A 23,331-nucleotide genomic window follows, 5' to 3' on the forward strand; every position below is an offset into this window, starting at 1 on the left:
GGACACCAAAGTGGCAGAGCTGGCCCGATTATTGAGAGCGAACTCCGCCAATGGCAAAAAAGCAACCCAATCATCCTGGTCAGCAGACACAAAACACCTCAGATATGTCTCCAGGGTCTGATTAATCCGCTCGGTCTGGCCATTCGTCTGAGGATGGAAAGCGGACGAAAAAGATAAATCTATGCCCATCCTAGCACAGAATGCCCGCCAAAATCTAGACACGAATTGGGTCCCTCTGTCAGAAACGATATTCTCAGGAATACCATGCAAACGAACAACATTTTGAAAAAACAGAGGAACCAACTCGGAAGAAGAAGGTAACTTGGGCAGAGGAACCAAATGGACCATCTTAGAAAAACGGTCACACACCACCCAGATGACAGACATCTTCTGAGAAACAGGCAGATCTGAAATAAAATCCATCGAGATGTGCGTCCAAGGCCTCTTAGGAATAGGCAAGGGCAACAATAATCCACTAGCCCGAGAACAACAAGGCTTGGCCCGAGCACAAACGTCACAAGACTGCACAAAGCCTCGCACATCTCGTGACAGGGAAGGCCACCAGAAGGACCTTGCCACCAAATCCCTGGTACCAAAAATGCCAGGATGACCTGCCAACGCAGAAGAATGAACCTCAGAGATGACTCTACTGGTCCAATCATCAGGAACAAACAGTTTATCAGGTGGGCAACGATCAGGTCTCTCCGCCTGAAACTCCTGCAAGGCCCGCCGCAGGTCTGGAGAAACGGCTGACAATACCACTCCATCCTTAAGGATACCTGTGGGCTCAGAGTTACCAGGCGAGTCAGGCTCAAAACTCCTAGAAAGGGCATCCGCCTTAACATTCTTAGAACCCGGTAGGTATGACACCACAAAATTAAACCGAGAGAAAAATAATGACCAGCGCGCCTGTCTAGGATTCAGGCGCCTGGCGGTCTCAAGATAAATCAAATTTTTGTGGTCAGTCAATACCACCACCTGATGTCTGGCCCCCTCAAGCCAATGGCGCCACTCCTCAAAAGCCCACTTCATGGCCAAAAGCTCCCGATTCCCAACATCATAATTCCGCTCAGCGGGCGAAAATTTACGGGAAAAGAAGGCACAAGGCCTCATCACGGAGCAGTCAGAACTTTTCTGCGACAACACTGCCCCAGCTCCGATCTCAGAAGCGTCGACCTCAACCTGAAAAGGTAGAGCAACATCAGGCTGACGCAACACAGGGGCAGAGGAAAAACGGCGCTTAAGCTCCCGAAAGGCCTCCACAGCATCAGGGGACCAATCAGCAACATCAGCACCCTTCTCAGTCAAATCGGTCAATGGCTTAGCAATATCCGAAAAACCAGCAATAAATCGACGATAAAAGTTAGCAAAGCCCAAAAATTTCTGAAGACTCTTAAGAGAAGAGGGCTGCGTCCAATCACAAATAGCTTGAACCTTGACAGGATCCATTTCAATGGAAGAGGGGGAAAAAATATATCCCAAAAAGGAAATCCTCTGTACCCCAAAAACACACTTAGAACCCTTCACACACAAAGAATTAGACCGCAAAACCTGAAAAACCCTCCTGACTTGCTGGACATGAGAGTCCCAGTCATCCGAAAAAATCAGAATATCATCCAGATACACAATCATAAATTTATCCAAATAATCGCGAAAAATATCATGCATAAAGGACTGGAAAACTGACGGAGCATTAGAAAGACCAAAAGGCATCACTAAATACTCAAAGTGGCCCTCGGGCGTATTAAATGCGGTTTTCCACTCATCCCCCTGCCTGATTCGCACCAAATTATACGCCCCACGAAGGTCAATCTTAGAGAACCACTTGGCCCCCTTTATGCGAGCAAACAAATCAGTCAGCAACGGCAATGGGTATTGATATTTAACAGTGATTTTATTCAAAAGCCGATAATCAATACATGGTCTCAAAGAGCCGTCTTTTTTTGACACAAAGAAAAAACCGGCTCCTAAGGGAGATGACGATGGACGAATATGTCCCTTTTCCAAGGACTCCTTTATATATTCTCGCATAGCAGCATGTTCAGGCACAGACAGATTAAATAAACGACCCTTTGGGTATTTACTACCCGGGATTAAATCTATGGCACAATCGCACTCTCGGTGCGGAGGTAATGAACCAAGCTTGGATTCTTCAAAGACGTCATGATAGTCAGACAGGAACTCAGGAATTTCAGAGGGAATGGATGATGAAATGGAAACCACAGGTACATCCCCATGAGCCCCCTTACATCCCCAGCTCAACACAGACATAGCTCTCCAGTCGAGGACTGGGTTGTGAGATTGCAGCCAAGGCAATCCTAGCACCAAATCATCATGTAGATTATACAGCACCAGAAAGCGAATAATCTCCTGGTGATCCGGATTAATACGCATAGTTACTTGTGTCCAGTATTGTGGTTTATTATTAGCCAATGGGGTGGAGTCAATCCCCTTCAGAGGAATAGGAGTCTCCAAAGGCTCTAAATCATACCCACAGCGTTTGGCAAAGGACCAATCCATAAGACTCAAAGCGGCGCCAGAGTCGACATAGGCGTCCGTGGTAATAGATGACAAAGAGCAAATCAGGGTCACAGATAGAATAAATTTAGACGGTAAGGTGCAAATGGAAACAGATTTACCAAGCTTTTTAGTGCGCTTAGAGCATGCTGAAATAACATGAGTAGAATCACCACAATAGAAACACAACCCATTTTTCCGTCTAAAATTCTGCCGCTCGCTTCGGGACAGAATTCTATCACACTGCATACTCTCTGGCGACTTCTCAGTGGACACCGCCAGATGGTGCACTGGTTTGCGCTTCCGCAAACGCCTATCGATCTGAATAGCCATTGTCATGGACTCATTCAGACCCGCAGGCACAGGGAACCCCACCATAACATCCTTAATGGCATCAGAGAGACCCTCTCTGAAAGTCGCCGCCAGGGCGCACTCATTCCACTGAGTAAGCACAGACCATTTACGGAATCTTTGGCAGTAAATTTCCGCTTCATCTTGCCCCTGAGATAGGGACATCAAAGTTTTTTCTGCCTGAAGCTCCAAATGAGGTTCGTCATAAAGCAACCCCAAGGCCAGAAAAAACGCATCCACATTGAGCAACGCAGGATCCCCTGGTGTCAATGAAAAAGCCCAGTCTTGAGGGTCGCCCCGGAGCAAGGAAATCACAATCCTGACCTGCTGTGCAGGGTCTCCGGCAGAGCGAGATTTCAGAGACAAAAATAATTTGCAATTATTTCGAAAATTCTGAAACCCGGATCTATTCCCCGAGAAAAATTCCGGCAAAGGAATTCTCGGCTCAGATACAGGTGCATGACAAACAAAATCTTGCAAATTTTGTACCTTCGTGGCGAGATTATTCAAACCTGCAATTACACTCTGAAGATCCATTACAAACAGGTGGACACAGAGCCATTCAAGGGTTAAGAGGAGGTAAGAAGCAGCTAGACAGCAATTAAGGGCTAGGCAGCAAAACTCTGAGGGGAAAAAAAAAAAAAATTTCCCTTCAACACTTCTTTTTCTCCTGCTTCTGCCCAAACAATTAACACTTTGCTGGCCGGTCAAACTGTCATGATCTCAATGGCAAGAGAACATAGCATAAGCATATATAGGAACTAGCTCTTGGAAGATGGGAACTGAGCTGACCATGAACTAAACCTAACGCACAACTAGCAGTGGCCGGGTAGCATGCCTACGTTGATTCTAGATGCCCAGCCCAGCCGGAGGACTAAATAAAGCTAGCAGAGGAAAATATTAGTCCTAGCTCACCTCTAGAGAAATACCCCGAAAGGAGACAGAGGCCCCCCACATGTATTGGCGGTGAGTTGAGATGAAATAACAAACGTAGTATGAAAATAGGTTTAGCAAATTTGAGGTCCACTTACTACATAGCAGAAGACAGAAAGGACACTTTCATGGTCAGCTGAAAACCCTATCAAAAACACCATCCAGAAATTACTTTAAAACTCTGGCATTAACTCATAACACCAGAGTGGCAATTCCCGTTCACAAGAGCTTTCCAGACACAGTAACGAAACTACAGCTGTGAACTGGAACAAAATGCAAAAACAAACATGGACAAGAGTCCAACTTATCTAGTAGTTGTCTAGGAGCAGGAACAAGCACAGAGAGGCTTCTGATAACATTGTTGACCGGCAAGCAACTAACAGAGCAGCAAGGTTATATAGCGACTCCCACATCTTGATGGGAACAGGTGAACAGAGAAGATGAAGACACCAGTTCAATTCCACCAGTAGCCACCGGGGGAGCCCAGAATCCAAATTCACAACAGTACCCCCCCCCTCAAGGAGGGGGCACCGAACCCTCACCAGAACCACCAGGGCGATCAGGATGGGCCCTATGAAAGGCACGAACCAGATCGGAGGCATGAACATCAGATGCATTCACCCAAGAATTATCCTCCTGGCCGTATCCCTTCCACTTGACCAGATACTGGAGTCTCCGTCTGGAAACACGAGAGTCCAAGATTTTCTCCACAACGTACTCCAACTCACCCTCAACCAACACCGGAGCAGGAGGCTCAACGGAAGGCACAACCGGTACCTCATACCTGCGCAATAATGACCGATGAAAAACGTTATGAATAGAAAAGGATGCAGGGAGGTCCAAACGGAAGGAAACAGGGTTAAGAATCTCCAATATCTTATACGGGCCGATAAACCGAGGCTTAAACTTAGGAGAAGAGACCCTCATAGGGACAAAACGAGAAGACAACCACACCAAATCCCCAACAGAAAGCCGAGGACCAACACGACGGTGGCGGTTGGCAAAAAGCTGAGTCTTCTCCTGGGACAACCTCAAATTGTCCACCACCTGCCCCCAGATCTGATGCAATCTCTCCACCACAGCATCCACTCCAGGACAATCCGAAGATTCCACCTGACCAGAGGAAAATCGAGGATGAAACCCCGAATTACAGAAAAACGGGGACACCAAAGTGGCAGAGCTGGCCCGATTATTGAGAGCGAACTCCGCCAATGGCAAAAAAGCAACCCAATCATCCTGGTCAGCAGACACAAAACACCTCAGATATGTCTCCAGGGTCTGATTAATCCGCTCGGTCTGGCCATTCGTCTGAGGATGGAAAGCGGACGAAAAAGATAAATCTATGCCCATCCTAGCACAGAATGCCCGCCAAAATCTAGACACGAATTGGGTCCCTCTGTCAGAAACGATATTCTCAGGAATACCATGCAAACGAACAACATTTTGAAAAAACAGAGGAACCAACTCGGAAGAAGAAGGTAACTTGGGCAGAGGAACCAAATGGACCATCTTAGAAAAACGGTCACACACCACCCAGATGACAGACATCTTCTGAGAAACAGGCAGATCTGAAATAAAATCCATCGAGATGTGCGTCCAAGGCCTCTTAGGAATAGGCAAGGGCAACAATAATCCACTAGCCCGAGAACAACAAGGCTTGGCCCGAGCACAAACGTCACAAGACTGCACAAAGCCTCGCACATCTCGTGACAGGGAAGGCCACCAGAAGGACCTTGCCACCAAATCCCTGGTACCAAAAATGCCAGGATGACCTGCCAACGCAGAAGAATGAACCTCAGAGATGACTCTACTGGTCCAATCATCAGGAACAAACAGTTTATCAGGTGGGCAACGATCAGGTCTCTCCGCCTGAAACTCCTGCAAGGCCCGCCGCAGGTCTGGAGAAACGGCTGACAATACCACTCCATCCTTAAGGATACCTGTGGGCTCAGAGTTACCAGGCGAGTCAGGCTCAAAACTCCTAGAAAGGGCATCCGCCTTAACATTCTTAGAACCCGGTAGGTATGACACCACAAAATTAAACCGAGAGAAAAATAATGACCAGCGCGCCTGTCTAGGATTCAGGCGCCTGGCGGTCTCAAGATAAATCAAATTTTTGTGGTCAGTCAATACCACCACCTGATGTCTGGCCCCCTCAAGCCAATGGCGCCACTCCTCAAAAGCCCACTTCATGGCCAAAAGCTCCCGATTCCCAACATCATAATTCCGCTCAGCGGGCGAAAATTTACGGGAAAAGAAGGCACAAGGCCTCATCACGGAGCAGTCAGAACTTTTCTGCGACAACACTGCCCCAGCTCCGATCTCAGAAGCGTCGACCTCAACCTGAAAAGGTAGAGCAACATCAGGCTGACGCAACACAGGGGCAGAGGAAAAACGGCGCTTAAGCTCCCGAAAGGCCTCCACAGCATCAGGGGACCAATCAGCAACATCAGCACCCTTCTCAGTCAAATCGGTCAATGGCTTAGCAATATCCGAAAAACCAGCAATAAATCGACGATAAAAGTTAGCAAAGCCCAAAAATTTCTGAAGACTCTTAAGAGAAGAGGGCTGCGTCCAATCACAAATAGCTTGAACCTTGACAGGATCCATTTCAATGGAAGAGGGGGAAAAAATATATCCCAAAAAGGAAATCCTCTGTACCCCAAAAACACACTTAGAACCCTTCACACACAAAGAATTAGACCGCAAAACCTGAAAAACCCTCCTGACTTGCTGGACATGAGAGTCCCAGTCATCCGAAAAAATCAGAATATCATCCAGATACACAATCATAAATTTATCCAAATAATCGCGAAAAATATCATGCATAAAGGACTGGAAAACTGACGGAGCATTAGAAAGACCAAAAGGCATCACTAAATACTCAAAGTGGCCCTCGGGCGTATTAAATGCGGTTTTCCACTCATCCCCCTGCCTGATTCGCACCAAATTATACGCCCCACGAAGGTCAATCTTAGAGAACCACTTGGCCCCCTTTATGCGAGCAAACAAATCAGTCAGCAACGGCAATGGGTATTGATATTTAACAGTGATTTTATTCAAAAGCCGATAATCAATACATGGTCTCAAAGAGCCGTCTTTTTTTGACACAAAGAAAAAACCGGCTCCTAAGGGAGATGACGATGGACGAATATGTCCCTTTTCCAAGGACTCCTTTATATATTCTCGCATAGCAGCATGTTCAGGCACAGACAGATTAAATAAACGACCCTTTGGGTATTTACTACCCGGGATTAAATCTATGGCACAATCGCACTCTCGGTGCGGAGGTAATGAACCAAGCTTGGATTCTTCAAAGACGTCATGATAGTCAGACAGGAACTCAGGAATTTCAGAGGGAATGGATGATGAAATGGAAACCACAGGTACATCCCCATGAGCCCCCTTACATCCCCAGCTCAACACAGACATAGCTCTCCAGTCGAGGACTGGGTTGTGAGATTGCAGCCAAGGCAATCCTAGCACCAAATCATCATGTAGATTATACAGCACCAGAAAGCGAATAATCTCCTGGTGATCCGGATTAATACGCATAGTTACTTGTGTCCAGTATTGTGGTTTATTATTAGCCAATGGGGTGGAGTCAATCCCCTTCAGAGGAATAGGAGTCTCCAAAGGCTCTAAATCATACCCACAGCGTTTGGCAAAGGACCAATCCATAAGACTCAAAGCGGCGCCAGAGTCGACATAGGCGTCCGTGGTAATAGATGACAAAGAGCAAATCAGGGTCACAGATAGAATAAATTTAGACGGTAAGGTGCAAATGGAAACAGATTTACCAAGCTTTTTAGTGCGCTTAGAGCATGCTGAAATAACATGAGTAGAATCACCACAATAGAAACACAACCCATTTTTCCGTCTAAAATTCTGCCGCTCGCTTCGGGACAGAATTCTATCACACTGCATACTCTCTGGCGACTTCTCAGTGGACACCGCCAGATGGTGCACTGGTTTGCGCTTCCGCAAACGCCTATCGATCTGAATAGCCATTGTCATGGACTCATTCAGACCCGCAGGCACAGGGAACCCCACCATAACATCCTTAATGGCATCAGAGAGACCCTCTCTGAAAGTCGCCGCCAGGGCGCACTCATTCCACTGAGTAAGCACAGACCATTTACGGAATCTTTGGCAGTAAATTTCCGCTTCATCTTGCCCCTGAGATAGGGACATCAAAGTTTTTTCTGCCTGAAGCTCCAAATGAGGTTCGTCATAAAGCAACCCCAAGGCCAGAAAAAACGCATCCACATTGAGCAACGCAGGATCCCCTGGTGTCAATGAAAAAGCCCAGTCTTGAGGGTCGCCCCGGAGCAAGGAAATCACAATCCTGACCTGCTGTGCAGGGTCTCCGGCAGAGCGAGATTTCAGAGACAAAAATAATTTGCAATTATTTCGAAAATTCTGAAACCCGGATCTATTCCCCGAGAAAAATTCCGGCAAAGGAATTCTCGGCTCAGATACAGGTGCATGACAAACAAAATCTTGCAAATTTTGTACCTTCGTGGCGAGATTATTCAAACCTGCAATTACACTCTGAAGATCCATTACAAACAGGTGGACACAGAGCCATTCAAGGGTTAAGAGGAGGTAAGAAGCAGCTAGACAGCAATTAAGGGCTAGGCAGCAAAACTCTGAGGGGAAAAAAAAAAAAAATTTCCCTTCAACACTTCTTTTTCTCCTGCTTCTGCCCAAACAATTAACACTTTGCTGGCCGGTCAAACTGTCATGATCTCAATGGCAAGAGAACATAGCATAAGCATATATAGGAACTAGCTCTTGGAAGATGGGAACTGAGCTGACCATGAACTAAACCTAACGCACAACTAGCAGTGGCCGGGTAGCATGCCTACGTTGATTCTAGATGCCCAGCCCAGCCGGAGGACTAAATAAAGCTAGCAGAGGAAAATATTAGTCCTAGCTCACCTCTAGAGAAATACCCCGAAAGGAGACAGAGGCCCCCCACATGTATTGGCGGTGAGTTGAGATGAAATAACAAACGTAGTATGAAAATAGGTTTAGCAAATTTGAGGTCCACTTACTACATAGCAGAAGACAGAAAGGACACTTTCATGGTCAGCTGAAAACCCTATCAAAAACACCATCCAGAAATTACTTTAAAACTCTGGCATTAACTCATAACACCAGAGTGGCAATTCCCGTTCACAAGAGCTTTCCAGACACAGTAACGAAACTACAGCTGTGAACTGGAACAAAATGCAAAAACAAACATGGACAAGAGTCCAACTTATCTAGTAGTTGTCTAGGAGCAGGAACAAGCACAGAGAGGCTTCTGATAACATTGTTGACCGGCAAGCAACTAACAGAGCAGCAAGGTTATATAGCGACTCCCACATCTTGATGGGAACAGGTGAACAGAGAAGATGAAGACACCAGTTCAATTCCACCAGTAGCCACCGGGGGAGCCCAGAATCCAAATTCACAACAGTACCCCCCCCCTCAAGGAGGGGGCACCGAACCCTCACCAGAACCACCAGGGCGATCAGGATGGGCCCTATGAAAGGCACGAACCAGATCGGAGGCATGAACATCAGATGCATTCACCCAAGAATTATCCTCCTGGCCGTATCCCTTCCACTTGACCAGATACTGGAGTCTCCGTCTGGAAACACGAGAGTCCAAGATTTTCTCCACAACGTACTCCAACTCACCCTCAACCAACACCGGAGCAGGAGGCTCAACGGAAGGCACAACCGGTACCTCATACCTGCGCAATAATGACCGATGAAAAACGTTATGAATAGAAAAGGATGCAGGGAGGTCCAAACGGAAGGAAACAGGGTTAAGAATCTCCAATATCTTATACGGGCCGATAAACCGAGGCTTAAACTTAGGAGAAGAGACCCTCATAGGGACAAAACGAGAAGACAACCACACCAAATCCCCAACAGAAAGCCGAGGACCAACACGACGGTGGCGGTTGGCAAAAAGCTGAGTCTTCTCCTGGGACAACCTCAAATTGTCCACCACCTGCCCCCAGATCTGATGCAATCTCTCCACCACAGCATCCACTCCAGGACAATCCGAAGATTCCACCTGACCAGAGGAAAATCGAGGATGAAACCCCGAATTACAGAAAAACGGGGACACCAAAGTGGCAGAGCTGGCCCGATTATTGAGAGCGAACTCCGCCAATGGCAAAAAAGCAACCCAATCATCCTGGTCAGCAGACACAAAACACCTCAGATATGTCTCCAGGGTCTGATTAATCCGCTCGGTCTGGCCATTCGTCTAAGGATGGAAAGCGGACGAAAAAGATAAATCTATGCCCATCCTAGCACAGAATGCCCGCCAAAATCTAGACACGAATTGGGTCCCTCTGTCAGAAACGATATTCTCAGGAATACCATGCAAACGAACAACATTTTGAAAAAACAGAGGAACCAACTCGGAAGAAGAAGGTAACTTGGGCAGAGGAACCAAATGGACCATCTTAGAAAAACGGTCACACACCACCCAGATGACAGACATCTTCTGAGAAACAGGCAGATCTGAAATAAAATCCATCGAGATGTGCGTCCAAGGCCTCTTAGGAATAGGCAAGGGCAACAATAATCCACTAGCCCGAGAACAACAAGGCTTGGCCCGAGCACAAACGTCACAAGACTGCACAAAGCCTCGCACATCTCGTGACAGGGAAGGCCACCAGAAGGACCTTGCCACCAAATCCCTGGTACCAAAAATGCCAGGATGACCTGCCAACGCAGAAGAATGAACCTCAGAGATGACTCTACTGGTCCAATCATCAGGAACAAACAGTTTATCAGGTGGGCAACGATCAGGTCTCTCCGCCTGAAACTCCTGCAAGGCCCGCCGCAGGTCTGGAGAAACGGCTGACAATACCACTCCATCCTTAAGGATACCTGTGGGCTCAGAGTTACCAGGCGAGTCAGGCTCAAAACTCCTAGAAAGGGCATCCGCCTTAACATTCTTAGAACCCGGTAGGTATGACACCACAAAATTAAACCGAGAGAAAAATAATGACCAGCGCGCCTGTCTAGGATTCAGGCGCCTGGCGGTCTCAAGATAAATCAAATTTTTGTGGTCAGTCAATACCACCACCTGATGTCTGGCCCCCTCAAGCCAATGGCGCCACTCCTCAAAAGCCCACTTCATGGCCAAAAGCTCCCGATTCCCAACATCATAATTCCGCTCAGCGGGCGAAAATTTATGGGAAAAGAAGGCACAAGGCCTCATCACGGAGCAGTCAGAACTTTTCTGCGACAACACTGCCCCAGCTCCGATCTCAGAAGCGTCGACCTCAACCTGAAAAGGTAGAGCAACATCAGGCTGACGCAACACAGGGGCAGAGGAAAAACGGCGCTTAAGCTCCCGAAAGGCCTCCACAGCATCAGGGGACCAATCAGCAACATCAGCACCCTTCTCAGTCAAATCGGTCAATGGCTTAGCAATATCCGAAAAACCAGCAATAAATCGACGATAAAAGTTAGCAAAGCCCAAAAATTTCTGAAGACTCTTAAGAGAAGAGGGCTGCGTCCAATCACAAATAGCTTGAACCTTGACAGGATCCATTTCAATGGAAGAGGGGGAAAAAATATATCCCAAAAAGGAAATCCTCTGTACCCCAAAAACACACTTAGAACCCTTCACACACAAAGAATTAGACCGCAAAACCTGAAAAACCCTCCTGACTTGCTGGACATGAGAGTCCCAGTCATCCGAAAAAATCAGAATATCATCCAGATACACAATCATAAATTTATCCAAATAATCGCGAAAAATATCATGCATAAAGGACTGGAAAACTGACGGAGCATTAGAAAGACCAAAAGGCATCACTAAATACTCAAAGTGGCCCTCGGGCGTATTAAATGCGGTTTTCCACTCATCCCCCTGCCTGATTCGCACCAAATTATACGCCCCACGAAGGTCAATCTTAGAGAACCACTTGGCCCCCTTTATGCGAGCAAACAAATCAGTCAGCAACGGCAATGGGTATTGATATTTAACAGTGATTTTATTCAAAAGCCGATAATCAATACATGGTCTCAAAGAGCCGTCTTTTTTTGACACAAAGAAAAAACCGGCTCCTAAGGGAGATGACGATGGACGAATATGTCCCTTTTCCAAGGACTCCTTTATATATTCTCGCATAGCAGCATGTTCAGGCACAGACAGATTAAATAAACGACCCTTTGGGTATTTACTACCCGGGATTAAATCTATGGCACAATCGCACTCTCGGTGCGGAGGTAATGAACCAAGCTTGGATTCTTCAAAGACGTCATGATAGTCAGACAGGAACTCAGGAATTTCAGAGGGAATGGATGATGAAATGGAAACCACAGGTACATCCCCATGAGCCCCCTTACATCCCCAGCTCAACACAGACATAGCTCTCCAGTCGAGGACTGGGTTGTGAGATTGCAGCCAAGGCAATCCTAGCACCAAATCATCATGTAGATTATACAGCACCAGAAAGCGAATAATCTCCTGGTGATCCGGATTAATACGCATAGTTACTTGTGTCCAGTATTGTGGTTTATTATTAGCCAATGGGGTGGAGTCAATCCCCTTCAGAGGAATAGGAGTCTCCAAAGGCTCTAAATCATACCCACAGCGTTTGGCAAAGGACCAATCCATAAGACTCAAAGCGGCGCCAGAGTCGACATAGGCGTCCGTGGTAATAGATGACAAAGAGCAAATCAGGGTCACAGATAGAATAAATTTAGACGGTAAGGTGCAAATGGAAACAGATTTACCAAGCTTTTTAGTGCGCTTAGAGCATGCTGAAATAACATGAGTAGAATCACCACAATAGAAACACAACCCATTTTTCCGTCTAAAATTCTGCCGCTCGCTTCGGGACAGAATTCTATCACACTGCATACTCTCTGGCGACTTCTCAGTGGACACCGCCAGATGGTGCACTGGTTTGCGCTTCCGCAAACGCCTATCGATCTGAATAGCCATTGTCATGGACTCATTCAGACCCGCAGGCACAGGGAACCCCACCATAACATCCTTAATGGCATCAGAGAGACCCTCTCTGAAAGTCGCCGCCAGGGCGCACTCATTCCACTGAGTAAGCACAGACCATTTACGGAATCTTTGGCAGTAAATTTCCGCTTCATCTTGCCCCTGAGATAGGGACATCAAAGTTTTTTCTGCCTGAAGCTCCAAATGAGGTTCGTCATAAAGCAACCCCAAGGCCAGAAAAAACGCATCCACATTGAGCAACGCAGGATCCCCTGGTGTCAATGAAAAAGCCCAGTCTTGAGGGTCGCCCCGGAGCAAGGAAATCACAATCCTGACCTGCTGTGCAGGGTCTCCGGCAGAGCGAGATTTCAGAGACAAAAATAATTTGCAATTATTTCGAAAATTCTGAAACCCGGATCTATTCCCCGAGAAAAATTCCGGCAAAGGAATTCTCGGCTCAGATACAGGTGCATGACAAACAAAATCTTGCAAATTTTGTACCTTCGTGGCGAGATTATTCAAACCTGCAATTACACTCTGAAGATCCATTACAAACAGGTGGACACAGAGCCATTCAAGGGTTAAGAGGAGGTAAGAAGCAGCTAGACAGCAATTAAGGGCTAGGCAGCAAAACTCTGAGGGGAAAAAAAAAAAAAATTTCCCTTCAACACTTCTTTTTCTCCTGCTTCTGCCCAAACAATTAACACTTTGCTGGCCGGTCAAACTGTCATGATCTCAATGGCAAGAGAACATAGCATAAGCATATATAGGAACTAGCTCTTGGAAGATGGGAACTGAGCTGACCATGAACTAAACCTAACGCACAACTAGCAGTGGCCGGGTAGCATGCCTACGTTGATTCTAGATGCCCAGCCCAGCCGGAGGACTAAATAAAGCTAGCAGAGGAAAATATTAGTCCTAGCTCACCTCTAGAGAAATACCCCGAAAGGAGACAGAGGCCCCCCACATGTATTGGCGGTGAGTTGAGATGAAATAACAAACGTAGTATGAAAATAGGTTTAGCAAATTTGAGGTCCACTTACTACATAGCAGAAGACAGAAAGGACACTTTCATGGTCAGCTGAAAACCCTATCAAAAACACCATCCAGAAATTACTTTAAAACTCTGGCATTAACTCATAACACCAGAGTGGCAATTCCCGTTCACAAGAGCTTTCCAGACACAGTAACGAAACTACAGCTGTGAACTGGAACAAAATGCAAAAACAAACATGGACAAGAGTCCAACTTATCTAGTAGTTGTCTAGGAGCAGGAACAAGCACAGAGAGGCTTCTGATAACATTGTTGACCGGCAAGCAACTAACAGAGCAGCAAGGTTATATAGCGACTCCCACATCTTGATGGGAACAGGTGAACAGAGAAGATGAAGACACCAGTTCAATTCCACCAGTAGCCACCGGGGGAGCCCAGAATCCAAATTCACAACAGTGTTCCCAGTAATGCATTGCGTGCCAGCAAGTCATAGCGGCCGCCTATCTTGCACGTGCGCCCTCTCATTCCGGAGCTCCGGAAACTGCAGCCATGAGGGACACCGCACAGGCTCCGGGAGAGGTGGTCTTCTGCTACTTTCTTCCACCACCTCTCCCCACACACCCTCAAGGGCCTGCTGACCCTGGCGGTGGCGCTTCGGGAAACCACCCCAGTCGAGGCAGGGAACCCCCCTGCCTGAATCGAGCTGACCGGCCCCGGAATCCCACAAGGATTTTGAGGTATGCCACAATAACTGCATGGTTCCCCAGGACAGGAAACCAACTGATGTGGAAGAGGATTACCGCTTTTTTATTTGTAGGTTTCCTGTCCTGACGGGGCTGATCCCCTCTCTCTGTGGTGCCGTCATTGGGGGAGAGAGAAAAACTCTCAATTGTAGACATTTTTAAATAAATATTAAGAATAGCCTACGACTTTGACCAAGCTTTTAATTTTGTCCTTTTGTGTATTTGAGTTTGACATCTCTGCTCTAACCAATCTAACAACAAACTTTACTCTTTAGAAACTGATTTTTCTGGTTTCCGTTGGGTTTCCCTTAAGGTTCCCAGTATTTGCGATGTTTAGAAAAGTGCAATAAAATGTAACAACTTGGAATAAGATATTCCCTCTTCATCCAATATACTAATAACTGACTTAACTTGTTATCGTTTATCACTGGAAATTATTTTTTCAAAATTTTGTATTTTAAATATCTAGAAAAATGGGCCCATAGCAAAGTGTGTTTTCCTTACTTTACTTTATTCCTTTATGTTATTTTATTTCTTTGTTGCTTCTTTGATTAATACTATAAAAATTCAGGTAAAAATATTTAACATTTAGAAAAGTGCAGTTAGCATTAAAATGCCTGTTAGTAAAAGTACAGCAAAATGTACCGTATTTTTTGGTCCATAAGATGCACTTTTTTCCCCAAATATTTGTACTTACCAGTAGTGTGGCGGTAGCAGGAGTCGGGTGATTGTGCCGGCCCTGGGCTGGGAAGAGGGAGTGTTTGATGGTCCGACGCTGCAGGGCGTTGATCTGACACTCATCCCAGACTGGTGCGGCAGGTTCGGCAATGCTCGGTGGTGTGCGGGGCTCCATCAACATTTTGTGAAAGCCCGAAGCCCCGCATTTCCATTGCTCCAATGTGGTGGTCTTCGGGAAAATGGCCAGGAGGTGGGATCTCAATCTGCGCTGCCTCTGGCGTCCATTTGCCCGGAGGCCATTACTTTGCAGCAATTGATGTGCGGGGCTCGGGGCTTTCACAAAATGTCAGGGGAACATCACCAAGCACCGCCGAACCTGCCGCACCAGCCTGGAATGAGAGTTAGATCATCGCCGGACCACCGAACACCTTCTGTGACCCTGCTCCACCAGCGCTGTTTATCTCCCCCCAACCCAGTAAGCTGAATTTGGACTTTAACATGGACCCCAATTTGATGCACTAATTTTTCCCTATTTTCCTTCTGAAAATTTGGGATGTGTCTTATGGTCCGGTACGTCTTATAGTCTGAAAATACGGTAAATGGTATCCAAATGAATTAATATTGGTTCAATTTTGCATTTTTGTGAAGAATGTAAGAAATAACATTAGTGTGAAAGAGCCTATTTGTTAGTTTCTGATATTTCTTAGAACTAGGAAGTTAGCAGCTATATTTCTAAACTTTACCTAGCACTGATTTTGAAATGCCCTTTTTGCAGTAAATTAAGAAAATGACCTTAGAAAATAGCTATTTTATGTTGTATTAACAGGCTTTTCAAGGTCCTCAGGGTAATGAAGGGCATCGTGGCACTTTGGGATTTAAGGTAAAACAATATATAAACAATTTTGATTTAAATTTTTGTAATCAGATATATAAAAAGATTTTAACATTACTTTACCTAGAGGTCAATTGACAACACATCAATAGTGGTTTAGATTTTATTTACTCTGCTGCCTATAAAATTACTATTCTCTCACATTTAATTTCAGTTCTAGGCTATAGTTAAATGTTATGATTCTTTATTGATGGTATGTCAATTTTTATTCTAAAGGGAGAAAAGGGATTTGTAGGGCAACGAGGTCCTGAAGGTCCAAGAGGAAGACCTGTAAGTAAAATGATGCAAATTTTCCTGTGCTCATTATCTGTAATACATGTAATTTCATAAATAAAATCCACATATACAAATTTATTTTCTGCAATAATGACAGCAGAGCATGACCCCAGGTCCTAGCCAGAGAAATTTATAAAAGATTTAGAGAAAAGCAAGTCAATGCAACTGAGCTGTGAAAATAGCTTTGTAAAATAAAAAAAAAAGGTATAGTACTGGCAGAAAATAAAAGCCTGTTGTTTTAAGCAAAACCCTGGGTGCCTTTTTGCTTTCTTTACTATCTTTGTTTCTAACTGCTGCTACAGTAACTCTCACATAACTGTCAAATTGTCATGGAATGAAAATAGAATTAAACAGATATGACCAGAAAATAGAAGAACAGAAATAAGGTGATATATTTTTCTTAAATGGGTTGTCCACTTTTTGAATGTCCCAATGTGCTGCTTAGTGATGGGTGAACCCGAACATTAAAGTTCAGTGACCATACCGTACATCTAGTGTACATGTTTGGGCTCTAAACACGGACTTCTCATGGATGTCTGTTAGTGTTCGGGTTCGCAGACCAAACAAAATTGTTGAAAGGCTGTAACTCAGCCAATCAACAAGCTTTTCTGGTGTGGGCAATTCCGGCCCCATCATAGCCATGCCAAGTATTGATAACCAGCCTAGGTAAAGCTGACAGCTGGGGATGGTATTCTCAGGGTGGTAAGGTCCATGGATATTTGACTCTCCCCAGCTTAAAAATAGCAGCCCCTAGCCGCCTCAGAAAAGGCGCATTCATTAGATGCGCCAATTCTGCTGCTTTGCCCGGCTCTACTCTCTTGCCCTGGTGCGTTGGCCAGCAGGGCAATATTTTGGAGATGATGTCAGCTGTGTAATGTCCGCTAACATCAAGCCCAGAGTTTAGCAATGGTCTATCAGACACCCCATTACTAACTCGGTGTCTAGTTCTCAGAATGTTCTCAGAGCAAGGCTCCATAGGGTTATTCGTAGTCAGTGGCAGGCAGGACTGTATGAATTTATGTGCCTATCCCTGAAATGGAGTGAACTATGAAGTCTTGTTCTGAGAACTTTCTCAAGAGACTCTTTAGGATTCAGTGGGTGTCATGGGACATTTCACAATTGGATTACCATGAAAACTTCCTGGATTTATTTATAATTAGTAAATGGGTAAATGATAGATGTAGAGGAGTCTTTATTCAAATAATGTAATATTTCCTGTCTGTAACTGTATTTTTTTAACTATTCACTTATCAGGTTAGTAATGGGGGCATCTGACAGACACATTTCCAATTACTAACCTCTCGGCTTGATGTTAGTAGACATTACACCACTGACATCAGCCCCAAAATATTACTCAGCTTGCCAATGCACCAGGGCAAGTGGGAAGAACCAGGCAAAGTGCCAGAATTGGCACATCTAATGGATGCACCTTTTCTGGGGCACCTGCAGGCTGCTATTTTTAGGCTGGGGAAGGCCAAATATCCAAGGACCTTCTCAACATGAGAATATCAGCTCTCAGCTTTCTGCTTTACCTTGTCTGGTTATCAAAAGTAGGGGGGACCCCACACCATTTTTTTCATTCATTTATTTTACTAATAAATAAATAAAAAATGCTAATAAATAAATGAAAAAAGGACGTGAGTTCATCCCCACCTTTTAATAACCAACCAAGTGAAAGCAGACAGCTGTGGGCTTGTCTTATTATTCTGAAAAGGGGCCAATATCCCTGGACCTTCATAGCCTATTAATATCAGCCCCCAGCTGTCTGCTTTGTCTTTGCTGGTTATTTAAAATGGGGGACCCTAAAAAAATTATGTAGGGTACCCCCTATTTCTGATAACCAGCTAAGGCAAAGCAGACATCTGGGGGCTGATATTAATAGGCTGGGAAGGTCTATGGATAGTGGCCCCTTTCCAACATAATAAGACTAGCTCACAGCTGTCTTAAAAGGAGAAAAAAACAAGCCTGCAAAAATTATTTATTTGAAAATAAATAATCCACAGGGTCTGCCGTAATCCATAATATGGAGGTCCCACGACGATCCCAGTCTTCTTCATCTAGTCTATGGAGCTCCGTTCAGAGAATGGAGCTCCATAGACTGGAGCAGCAGACACTGCCAGGTCTTGTGCTGCGCTCCACGTGGCTGGGCTTCTGTGAACGGAGGTGACATCAGTAACCTCGACCCTGTGTATTATTATTTTTTAATAAATGGGGGAAAGAGGGAAATTGTTGGGTTGTTTTTTTCAAATAAAGATTTTTTTCTCAGTTTTTTTCAAATAGTTTTTTCAATGTGTTTATCTTCCTCTTTTACTTACTGGGTTAATAATGTGGATGTTTGATAGATACTTGTCCATTACTAACCCAATGGGCTTGATGTCAGCAGACATTATACAGCTGACATAAACCCCACAATCCCATTACCCTGATTGCGTCCACATTATGGGAATCGGGAAGAGCCAAGGCTAAGTGCCAGAATTGACACCTCTAAGGGACGTGACATTTTTGAGGCAGCTGAGGGCTGGTGTTATTAGTCTGGGCAGGGGCCAATATCCATGGGCCTTTCCAGCCTATTAATATCAGCCCCAGCTGTCTGCTTTGACTTAGCTGGTTATTGAAAATAGGGGTGACCCCATGCCATTTTATTAAGGTCCCTCCATTTTTAATAACCAGCAAAGGCAAAGCAGACAGCTGGGAGCTGATATTAATAGGCTGGGAAGAATCATGGATATTTGCCCCTTTTCAGAATAATAAGACCAGCTCCCAGTTGTCTGCTTTCCCTTTGCAGGTTATTAAAAATTGGGAGACCTCAATAATTTATTTATTTATAATAAATAAATAAATAAATAGTGTGGGGTCCCCCCTATTTTTTAATAACCAGCTAAGGGAAAGCAGACTGCTGCAGGCTTATATTTATAGGTTGGGAATGCCCATGATTATTGGGCCATTACCATCTTACAAATATCAGCCCAAAGCCACCCCAGAAGTGGCACATTATATTTGATGCTTCAGCTCTTCCTGATTTCACTCATGCGGTGGCAATTGTTTTGGGGGGTTAATAATGGAGAAGTGTCAGTCAGACACCACCATTATTACCCCAGTAGTAAAAATGCATAAATACTCAGTAGTAACAGTAGTAAAGCTATCACTATGCACAGGTACCGGCTGATGAATGCATCAACTAGAGCAGCATATGAGCCAGTGGCTGTGTCGCCTTGTCACCGCTGGTCACAACCACTGGCTCATACGCTGTGTGACAATGTGGGAACTGTGATACCCAGCGGCTGTCATCAGTGGACACTTCAGTAAGGTTACCGCCGATCAGAGCTGTTTCACATGCTGTTCGGGCCCCCATTCACTTGAACATCCATGGATCCACCCATCCCTAGTGCTGAATAAAAAAACAAAAACATGTTTACTTTTTGGACTGGCACTGCTAGTCTGCTCTGAGGGCTGTGTTCCCGACAAATCTTGTAATAATATGTAATTTAGTGATGAATCACATCAGCAGATTTCAGCTCTGATGGAAATGTGAAGGCTGCAGACTATCAGAGGTTGCTGATAGACAAATAATGTCACAAGATTGTAGGAAGACACAGCTCTGAGCATGTAGAGCGATGATGGTCCAGGGGTATAATTTTTGTCAATTCAGCAAAATTATTTGCCTTTGAGAAGGAAATGAAAAGGCACAAAGATCTTATGCTTGCAGAAAGGCAAAACGGATACTGTATCATTACCTTTTGGGAAGCCTTTTTTGCAAGTAATGATTGCCTTTTTTCTATGGACACCCATACATTGCAATTAACTTAGAAATCAAAAGTAAACAAATGTTTATGTGCAATTTTATAGGTCTTTTATAAATCCATTTAATAATCTACATACATGGTATTTTTTTTCTTTGTGAAAAGGGACTTCAAGGACCAAAAGGAGAAGCAGGACTCCCAGGCAGACCTGGATTTATTGGACCACCTGGAGCAACTGTGAGTAAGGTCAAGTTTTATCATTGTGGTGTTCATATTTTATTGTTCCATTTTAATTGGGTTTTAGAAAAACATGTAAAAATACATGTAAAAAATTATCATTTTTTATTATTTACAGGGTCATGTTGGACTTCCTGGTGCAACTGGTCCAAAGGTAACTGCATTACTTGACATGAAATTGTATGTAGTTAGAAGGTTGTAGAACCTTGTACAGAAGATCAGCTTGGGCCTCCCTCTTGTCCCCATTACCCCATTACTTGCAATAACATGAAAATCTCACATTGTATATATCTGAGTAAGGGTTTATGTTTACAGGCATAGGATGACTGTACAAATTTAATTTGTACAAAGCTGTAATATTGCTTCAGTGGCACTTTCGGTGGCTCTGTTGTGCCTTTGTATTCCTCTGATTTCATACAAAGTCATACAAAGTTGAGTTTTTTTAAATTCTACACGATTTTATCCATGAAAAAATTTATGACTGCTCCATCACATGAAGCATTATGCAGATGTTCTAGAAAATATCCCTTTAATCCCTTCCAACAGCAGCCAATATTTGTTTTTGCAGTTTTGATTGTTCCTCCCCTTCTTCTAGGAGCCAGCATTTTTTTTTTTCTGTTGCCATAGCCATGAGGGCTTATTTTTTGCAAGAAGAGTTTTAGCTCTGAATGGCAACACTAATTTTACCATAAAATATACTCGAAAATAGGAGAAAAAAACTCTAAGTGAAGTGAAATAGTGAAAAAAAAAAGCAAGCAAATCCTTTATTTATTTTTTTATGTTGCCTTTTTGGTGTTCATTGTGTGGTAAACATAACTTTGCAACATGATTCTCCAGGTCAAAATGAATTCAGTGATACCAAACTTGTATAGTTTTTACTTTCTAAAAAAAAATTCTGAAAATTGTAAAAAAAGGGTTTTTTGTCACCAATTTTCTGAAACCCATAACTTTTAAAAAAAAAATATGTTCATAGGGAGGACTGTTATAGACGCAGAATTATTGAATAAGTTCATTTTTCAAATTTATTAAATACCTTTTTCATTTTTGGTTATAAGAAACTTTGTTTTTTCTTTTACTTCTTTTAGTCCCATTAGGGTTCTTGAACCTGAAAACTTTCCTTACTACCATAGCAAACTATTACACAGGTCAACAAAAAAATTTTTTTTTCTGGTGTCCAAAATATTTTAATGAATTTAGGGTATTTTTGGGGTGCTGATTCTGAATATGTCATCAGTTTTGCCAGATTGGCTCAAGTTTTTGAGATTTTTGGTATCTTATTTATAGCACTTGTTGGTAAATGCGACGCATCATCTCATTAATTTCTTTGGATTAGTACTTGAACTGAGCAGTTCTCAATATAGTTTTGTGTTAATTAGTGTTCTAAAAGTTTGTTCATAGCTTGATTTTTGCACTAACTTTATGTTGTTGTCTGTTTTCCAGTGAAAAGCATGAACTCATCAAGAAGAAGTTGTCCTAACGATCCAGACTCATTCTGTTACATTTGTGGTGAATACACACTGCCAAAACATAGAAGAAACATAACAGACTTCGTAAAAAAAGTGTATTTTGCCTATTTTGGAGTTATGCTTGGGGACCAAGACAAGTTTTGGGCACCACACATAGTGTGCAAAGCATGTATCGAATTATTACGAAAATGGAGCAAAGGACAAAGAAAAAGCTTCAAATTTGGTGTTCCAATGGTGTGGAGAGAGCCAAAAAATCATCATGATGACTGCTATTTCTGTGCAGTGCAAGTGCAAGGATTCAATAAGCATAAGAAACGAAAATGGGAGTAACATGGAATCTGCAAGAAGGCCTGTCCCTCATTGTGAAGATGTGCCTGTACCTGTGTTTACCATAAATAACAGTCATCATGATGATTTTTTTGCTCTCTCCACACCATTGGAACACCAAATTTGAAGCTTTTTCTTTGTCCTTTGCTCCATTTTCGTAATAATTCGATACATGCTTTGCACACTATGTGTGGTGCCCAAAACTTGTCTTGGTCCCCAAGCATAACCCCAAAATAGGCAAAATACACTTTTTTTACGAAGTCTGTTATGTTTCTTCTATGTTTTGGCAGTGTGTATTCACCACAAATGTAACAGAATGAGTCTGGATCGTTAAGACAACTTCTTCTTGATGAGTTCATGCTTTTCACTGGAAAACAGGCAACAACATAAAGTTAGTGCAAAAATCAAGCTATGAACAAACTTTTAGAACACTAATTAACACAAAACTATATTGAGAACTGCTCAGTTCAAGTACTAATCCAAAGAAATTAATGAGATGATGCGTCGCATTTACCAACAAGTGCTATACATAAGATACCAAAAATCTCAAAAACTTGAGCCAATCTGGCAAAACTGATGACATATTCAGAATCAGCACCCACCCCAAAAATACCCTAAATTCGATGAAATATCTTTGGCACCAAAAATGCTGTTGACCAGTGTTATCATTCTGTGATTTCAGTGATGGGTGCAATAGGTGTCTATGGTGAAATGGAGCACCCTTGGGACTATGCACTATGAATACTGCGGTCAACGATTAACAATGGTATTTAAGGTGTTATCAGTAGCAATTGGAGCTTAACTTTGATTGCTGCTCTTAAAGGCAAATACTGGCTGTGTAACACAGATGACATCTGCTTAGTATGGTATAGGTTCAGTTGCTGATACCACTCTATACACTTGCATCAACTTGCACCATACATATAAGGCCGGGATCACACACAGCGATATACGGCCGAGTCTCGCTGATTAAAACCAAGCTCTGGCACCGGCACTCCGGAGCGGAGCGTGCAGCCGCACAGCAATACATGGAGCCGCACGCTCCGCTCCGGAGTGCCGGCGCCAGAGCTGGGTTTTCACCTGCGAGACTCGGCCGTATCTCGCTGTAGTGTGACTCCGGCCTAAGACAGATTTTGGGAAGGGGTTAATACAATGACAAAGGCACTAGATAATTGTAGGGTGCGGCATGTTTGACATC

The 23,331-nt window shown here is 44.0% G+C and overlaps 1 protein-coding gene across 1 annotated transcript in view; it reads left to right on the forward strand.

Moving 5' to 3' along the window:
* LOC143803962 (uncharacterized) overlaps window positions 1–23,331 on the forward strand; it is a 105,972-nt gene that overhangs the window by 64,959 nt on the left and 17,682 nt on the right. Inside the window, exons 17-20 of the mRNA XM_077281712.1 lie at window positions 16,022–16,075; window positions 16,304–16,357; window positions 20,269–20,340; window positions 20,459–20,494. Of these exons, the coding sequence (XP_077137827.1) occupies window positions 16,022–16,075; window positions 16,304–16,357; window positions 20,269–20,340; window positions 20,459–20,494 (216 nt within the window). The remainder of the gene's footprint in view (window positions 1–16,021; window positions 16,076–16,303; window positions 16,358–20,268; window positions 20,341–20,458; window positions 20,495–23,331) is intronic.

The sequence above is a fragment of the Ranitomeya variabilis genome, chromosome 2, assembly GCF_051348905.1.
Source record: "Ranitomeya variabilis isolate aRanVar5 chromosome 2, aRanVar5.hap1, whole genome shotgun sequence".
NCBI classification, from domain to species: domain Eukaryota; kingdom Metazoa; phylum Chordata; class Amphibia; order Anura; family Dendrobatidae; genus Ranitomeya; species Ranitomeya variabilis.